The sequence below is a fragment of the Orbicella franksi genome, chromosome 2 (assembly GCF_964199315.1).
Source record: "Orbicella franksi chromosome 2, jaOrbFran1.1, whole genome shotgun sequence".
NCBI classification, from domain to species: domain Eukaryota; kingdom Metazoa; phylum Cnidaria; class Anthozoa; order Scleractinia; family Merulinidae; genus Orbicella; species Orbicella franksi.
In genome coordinates this window covers 16,716,645-16,724,511 of record NC_138146.1, presented here as the reverse complement: position 1 = coordinate 16,724,511, position 7,867 = coordinate 16,716,645, and the positions used below count along the sequence as shown (strand labels likewise).

General features: G+C 40.6%; 1 protein-coding gene across 1 annotated transcript in view; it reads left to right on the top strand.

The window, feature by feature from the left end:
• LOC145478299 (uncharacterized) overlaps positions 1-6,426 on the top strand; it is a 12,411-nt gene extending 5,985 nt beyond the window's left edge. Inside the window, exons 11-15 of the mRNA XM_081456272.1 lie at positions 491-974; positions 3,168-3,534; positions 4,344-4,469; positions 4,841-5,072; positions 5,444-6,426. Coding sequence (XP_081312398.1) covers positions 491-974; positions 3,168-3,534; positions 4,344-4,469; positions 4,841-5,072; positions 5,444-5,912 — 1,678 coding nt within the window. The 3' untranslated portion in view covers positions 5,913-6,426. The remainder of the gene's footprint in view (positions 1-490; positions 975-3,167; positions 3,535-4,343; positions 4,470-4,840; positions 5,073-5,443) is intronic.
• The last annotated feature ends 1,441 nt before the right edge of the window (positions 6,427-7,867 follow it).

The window sequence follows — 7,867 nt, the reverse complement described above, 5'->3', positions numbered from 1 at the left end:
TCAGATTGTTACCACCAAAACTGATTCTCACCAAACGTACCGCTACCAAGGCTTTACCACGTGTAACCGAACATTAGTGCTACCTTTGATTGCAAAGACGCATTCACTTCAATTTGGTTAATCAGACTTAGACGGTCATAGACTGATGGAGCCATTCGGTTAGTTGGCAGCTGGGTGGCGCGAAGAACGGCAAGTTACTCAGCCTCGTCAATGTTTCGCTTACTGATGTACTTGCTGCTCCTCAACTTACCGAATTCCTAGAACGGTCTTACAAGGAAAACCGTTTCCCAGTATATGCCTGAATACTCAACCCCTGCCAAAGAAAAACTTAAGTAAACAAAGGCGTGCGTGAACCTTTTGTAATTGTAAAAAAGGATATTCAGTAGAAAGATATGCTGCCGGATCATGTGTTAGCGAAAAGCATTTGTTTTGTTAAGTTGAAAAACAGTCCAGTGAGTACTGACAGTCAATGATGTTTTCCCTATAACAGGAACGGCGAGTGGTACACAAGTGACAGCAATAATGCATTCCATCTGTACAGCGGTTTTAGTGGTGTAACCAACGACCCTCGAAAACACAGAATGACCATATTTGGTTTAACGTTATTCTACAATGAAAAGGATGGCAGCTTGCTCCTAGACGAAGAAGATTTCCAGCCCTCAAAGAAGGTGTTTCCTACACTTGCCGCTGACATGAAAGGAAAACCTCTAGCCAGGGTCGAATCTGTGAACAGAGAAGGTGCAAACAAGAGGAACAAAATACGCTTGGCCACTCAGGCGTCCGCCGATAATGTGCCATGTCACGCGGAATGGTCCAATATTCTTCGTATAGATCTCGTGAATATGAAAGGAAAATGCCTCCACTTTACTGCGGCGTCAAAGGGAACAATTTATGTGGTGTTTTCTGCCTCTCCAAGGAATCTGAACGCACGCTATGTCGTCGAAATCTCTCCTCAGAAAGTTGTCATTTTCAAGGTATGAACATAACGATCAGTTTGAACCTGAAATTTTGAATGCCACCTTCGTAGAGTTTAACTCAGACGTTTTTTTAAAGGTTGATTTGGCTACAAGGCTAGGCACTGATAACCTCGAAATTTGTTTTATTCGCCAAACTAACTCGGGAAATAAAAAGATAAATCAATAAATAAATAAATAAATAATAATAATAATAATAATAATAATAATAATAATAATTTTAAAATTTTTGCGTCATTATGTATTTATTTAAACTTTCAATTTGATCTTCACGCGGATGTCTGTTAAACCTGTAAAACATGTTTCCGTATCTAATAATAATAATAATAATAATAATAATAATAATAATAATAATAATAATAAAAATTGACTCTATTATAACCTAGTCAACCTTTTTTCTGGTGCAAACCTCATGCACTATAACACTTCTGACTTGTGAAGAGTTCATCAACTATCAATTTAAGTAAGCCGATACCTTGGTATGTAGTAAAAGTCGAAGGCCACTTGGAACTCGAAGAAGAACAAAACAGGCAACAAAGCACTCTATTATGCGACGTGCTCTGTGAGCAGGCACGATGAATTAAATACTGTGCTGTGGTTTGCAGCCCGAGCAGCAAAGTATTACTTTATTACATGGCTAATGCCGGGATCGGGCATGATGAAGCAAATACTGCGTTATATAGAAGTCTTTTTTGACTTACCGGTAACCTTGGCGAGCACTAGTGAAAAGCAATCAAAGTTTGCCGAGTGTTGAGTAAAGCTAAAATCGCTAAGTGAAAAACACCATCGGCAGATGTGTCACGTATCCTGAGCAGAAAACCACGAAGAAACTTATAAGTTATCATCTTAGTCACAATAATTACCGAAATATTGAACTCCGTTTCAGTTCTCATCAAATAGATTCCCTCGCTTCAACACAAGCAAGTGAAAATCAGCTTCCAGGATCATCAGATGTAAACAATCGGGCGGTTTCTGTCGGTAGCAGTGTTTCTGATACCTGCAGGAAGTTTTAGACGCTCACAAGGCTTGAAAAGTTCATTCATAAGTCCCAGAATGAAGAAGGCCAAGATATGCTGTCGAAAACGAATGGGAAGATCGAGTTATTCTGAGCAGTGCATTCTGAAGCATTAGTATTTTCTTTCACCGAAAGACCGTTGGTTTGGGCCAGTTTGAAGCACTTTCTGTCTTTTCTATATGCGTTGACGTTTCGCTACAAAAGTTGGAAAATCTCCCTCATCAAGTTGTGGCTCCACGATACTAAAATACCTTTTTGAAGGCTGTGACGATCATTTTTCCGGAAAAGAATTACAGTAGTGAAGTTCACTGACTGTGTAGTTTTGCCCTGGGTTTGAGACGATGAATGAATCGGTAAACGCGCGCATCGCCGGATGTAAATAGACGACTTCCGCTTGAATAATTTCTTTTTTCTTCAATATTCGTGAGCCATATAATAAACAACTTAATAACCTCGACCGTTCGGTCGTTACGGGAAAATCTCAAACCTCGGCCTAGACCTCAGTTGGAGATTTTCCCGTAACGACCTCACTCTCGGTTATTAAGTAGTTAGTAATTGGCTAAAACGCGGCCCTCTTGCCCTCTCAGGATTACTGGCTGTCCTCCATGAAAAATGTGTGTTCTTTGTGTCACATAATAGTTCCTTTAGTGTGAGCCAGCTCGAGAGCCAATGGCTACTCGGGTTACCACACACATAACTTTTTAGTCTATCCCTAACCATACGTAACAAATATGTTTTTTCTATATTTATATTACTATTTAATAAACAACGAAAAAAAGAAGTGGTTTCACACAATCGTAGCAGTGCTCGATACAAATACATGCAGAGCGAAATCCAAATTGAGATAGAAACTACAATTACTCGAGTTTCGTGCTTAAAGCGATCATCATTCATCTTAATTTGTAATACTAACTACTGTAATGTAAACTCTGTTAATAGTACCCAATAAATAGGTGAAAGTTGAAAGATATGGAAGAATATAAAGGTAAAAAAAAAAAATATATATCTTTCTTGATCAAGCTTGTTCAGTTAAGACGGCTGGATATGCACTTTGTTCTTTTTGTGATAGAACACGTCAACTAAACACGCAGAAAAGAACTTGGCTAAATATCCAGCCGTTTGAAATCACGCATGGTCAACACATGTTACATCCACATGTCTTTCCAACTTTGTTGTAGGGTACAGCAGCCGCTCGGGATTGGCCGTCTACAACAGCTGTAGATGCTGTGGCCCTGGGAGAAAGCGTGCTTTACGAATCCTACTTCGTGTGCATCACTATTTCTGGTCAAGCAACACTGATCGAGTATGGTAAGAGTGTGGGAACAAAGGACGGTGGAATCGTCTACCTCAACATGATTGACAGGAGCAGAAACTTCGACATTAGATTCTATGCTTTTGGAAATAAGGACGAGCCAGCAAACATTATGGACGCTCATATCGTGTCACACAAGCGAACGGAAGTCACGTGCAAGGGAGGCACAATGAAAGACGCGATCGAGAATTTGTGCGCGAAAAATTGTCACAAACATTGTAATCCTGTAGCAGGTCAGTGTTTTAATTTGGTTAGTAAAATTACTCCGAGCTGGGAATTTTAAGACCACATTTGCTTTTGGAAAATAAGTTCAAAAAAGAAATACGTTTGCTCATTTGAGTGAGGAAAGTAATTTGCATTCTCGACACTTTCTCATGTACATGTAATAAGACCGAGACGAGTCGCAACTCTCTCAGACAAGTTTTCCCGTGCTTAGCGCACGTTCGTCGCCGATTGCATGTGTTTACTTTGTTGTTTGGTTCACTGGATTTGCTGTGATCTTTCTTAGGGTATTAAGAGCGATTAATTTTGTTTTGGTTTTACGAGTCTAATTTGAAAAACCATTGCAAGATATGAATTCGCCTTCACACTTGAGTTTGGCGCAAATCGAGCCCCATGATGGTGGCTCGTTAGCTGTGTACTCAAGACCTTCCCCCCCCCCCTTCCCCCTTCCCCTGAAAAATCTATTCCAGAGGTACAGGTTGTCTTTCGCGGGCATTGCATTTCATTTGTTGGAGAAAGCAAAAACACTTGGCTAGCACTGGGTGGCCAAACACTGAGCAACTTGAGACGCCAATTTTATTTCAATCGATGTACCCAAGTCGTCAGGTTAATTTTCCACGCGTCTGCTGACGACTCCGTTTAATCTTTGGAGTGAGCTCTCCGTTTAATCTTTGGAGTGAGCGGTGATTGGTTCCTTGCGTTAATTAGCCACATTCTGACTGGCCAGAATTTAGTTTTACAGCGGTCATCGATTACTTCCCCTTACCGCTTCGCACGAAATCGAGCTTCAATAAGAAATAACATTTCGTTTACTTCGTAGGCTGCAAAGCACCGAACAGTGATGAACAGTGCTATGTTTGTCGAGTTGTGAAGAAAGCAGGCACGGAGCAATGTCTTGACGAATGTCCATCAACGTCTATGATAAACAAAAACAAGGAGTGCGTTGGTGAGTACAAGAAAGGAACCACGACGGGTTAAATCTGATGTGACATTGTGCGCAGTGCAATTTGTGCACTCTTCTATCTTGGGCTGGACCTTGTTGTGGTGTAGAAGCTTGCGTGGCTCAATGATCTCGATCAAGGGCTGTGATGACTGGGGTGCATACCCCTGGCAGGTTCAGCTATGCCAGAGAGGTCTTCAGTGAGAGTCCTGACAGAAGCAGCCCAGCAGTTTCTTGATCCCCTCCGTTAAAAAGTCAATCCGCTACAGAAACTACTTCAGTGCGCAGTACACTAGCTGTGCCGAAATGACACCACAATAACCATTTCCTCTTTACCTATTTAACACCTCTGTACCCTGTATCCTTGCCAATTTTAGAATCCTACGATGCAAAGGTGGAGTTCGGATGGCTCTTGAGCAGAGAAATCTCAGTCGAAGACGAACTTAGTACCTGCATGTGGTTGAAGTTGGGAGAGGGAAACTGGAATGAAGACAGTGATTTCGTTTGGCCGGTTTGGTTAGAAATGAATGGCATGAATATGCTCACCTCTATAAGAGGAGAAGCTGATGGCCTTTTCTTGCTGTATACACACGGTGGCATCAATGAAAAGTAAGCCATTTTTGGATATTTTAGGAGGCGATCGTTTTCCTCTAAAAAATTACGAGGAAGGGCGCAAGTCTTTTACCATTTGTAATCGCGATGAAGGCCTAATGAATTTTTACGTAATCAGTGTAAAAATGTCCTGATTGATCTGATGTGGTTTATTTATAAAGTGTAACGTTTGCAAATCGTTGAACTAACAGGCTTTGCATTTTATCGGTTGTGCTGACTCAGCCTGATGTTTGTTCAACAGAATGGGCGGCTACACACACGCTAGGATTTTTTCGTGTGTGATTGTTTAGTAACGTTTGCTATCTGAAAAACTGGAATATATACTGCCGTTAACTACTTCTATTATTTTTTTTTGTGTGTGTGTGCAGACGAAACGTGGATTTGTTCAAAGACAAAGCATGGCACCAAGTGTGTATCTCATGGTCAACTAAAACGGCTGCCTGGTCTATTTACATCGACGGTAAGAGGGATACATACGGAACGTACAACGACTTCCTGGGACGAAGGCTGGGTACCTTGAAGATTGTAAATTCCAAATCGCTAAACAAAATGCTCATGACACAAGTCAACCTCTGGGACCGCGTCCTCAATAATCAAGAAATCGAAGCCATCTCGAAATCGTGCAACAACGGAATAGGAAGCTTACTGTCCTGGGCTGATTTGTACGATGTAGCTAAGAAAAGTCGATACATCAAACCCTCCTCATGCCAAGCCACTCCAGAAGCTGTGTCCACTACTGTCACACCACCCCCGACAACAGTGACAACTACACAGGCAGTGACTACAAAGGCACCAGCACAGGAGAACCGAAGATTCAACTCAAACTATGGGATGTGACGAGAGGCAAAGGGATACGACAACAATGCGATGACGTTCATACGGGTGCCAGTGAAGTGATATTTATAACATAACTAAAGCAAAGCGCGCGCTCTGATTGGTTAATTTAGCGTCTACTATTTGCCCATGGGTGTACGCTGCTGACGTGTGTGCTAATGTTTACAAAGCAAATCTTTTGGTGTGCAGTCGGTTGTCATGAATGAATTTTCGCGCGCTTGTTTTCTCTTGTCATGTAAGACTACACGAAAAATTTTTTCTGATGTAGCTCAATAAAAGGACTTCTGTTGTTCAATGTCTCAATGTTATGTTATAAAACAAATGGTAAACGCCATAGCGTGTACTATTGAGTTATGGATGCACTTGGGAGGTTTGCTAAGCACTCAAGAAGCTAGAGTCGCACTCGGCTATCGCCTCGTGCGACTCTTACGCTTCTTTCGTGCTTAGCAACCTCCCGCGTGTATCCATAACTCAATAGTACACGCTATGGCGTTTACCATTTGTTAAACAGTACTGGACTGATGTGGGCTGTGTATTCAATGATTATGCATGTAATAAAGGTACCACTAAAGTTTGATGGCAATAGACAAGATAACACTCTGAGAATTCACAAAACGGCAATTAGTGCTACAAACAAATGCCATTGCTATCCTAATTATCTGACGAATTCCCATTTCAGTGAATGGATAATGATGTCAAGTGATAAGACACAAATAAAAATTTCGATCTATGACTATACCCAGGTATTAATTATAGTAGCGAGTGTCAAGATAAGTGATTTAGGGCTGTTGCTATAAGATCGGGTAAAAGCAAGAAGGCGTCACAAAAAGGATTTTATTGGATCGTCAACTGAAAGTGAAAAACCAAGTATAAAACACTTAAAAACAACAGCCTTACATGGTTGGAAAAAGCAACATTATTCACTTTTCCATACTTCCTTCTGTGTAATAATTTATCGAAACAGAATGTCTCAGTTTCGAACAGGGAGTAGGATGTTATATTGAAGAGAATAAAAAAGAGAATAAAACACTGATTTCAGCCTGAGAGAAAGCAACATGTATTTGAAAACCCGTTCGACCGAACACATTCAGGCTAGCTTCGCTGAATGAACTAGATCCAACAAGCAAATGTTGTGATTGAGGTCACTCAGTTTTGAAGCCTAAAGGCACTATAGTAAAATATCACACCAAACTAACGGCAACAGTAGATCGTACATTTCTCTCTCTTAGAGTTTTTAGTACTTTTTAAAAATTCAGTTAAAGAATCCACAATCGACCTCATCGCCTAATGAAGACTAATAGTATAACAGTCGAAACGTCGCGATCTACATCTCAAAGTGACTCCATCACGAGACAAACGAGTGAAAATTCATCTATCCTATCTTACACCACGATGAATAATGTACACATCTTTAATGACAGAGAATCAGACTAGTTCTGACACTACATGTAGGTTAGTTTACGAAGGTCCAGCAGAAAATGGGAAAACAGATCAAGACGACATTCCAAGGAAAGCTTCTCGTTGGCTACTACAGACGTTCTCATTTCACTGTAAACAAACATAGTTTCATCCAGCAAGAGCCGAAGTTTTAAATCTTAAAGGAGCCATTACAAGGTATATTAGATAATTATAGTGGAAACCTAAACCAGGTCTACCAAGGTTAATAAAAATCACTAAATAGGTAGCAATAAAACAAAATTAGAAAATGACAAACTTGAAAAACTTAGGTTAATTGTTTTCAAGACACTACAACCTTGACATAGCTCGAATGGCAAATAACGCTTGACGCTTCGACGCGCCTTAGTTGTAATAACAGATGATGATGATAAAGCCTAACGTTTGTCAGATACTTCATATAAGCGGTTCTACCCTGTACCGCTTTAACGATGTTACTGTTCAAAGCACCTTCCCGGGATACTCTACAGGCGTCGAAAAACAGGTCGAAAACAGTGTTACTC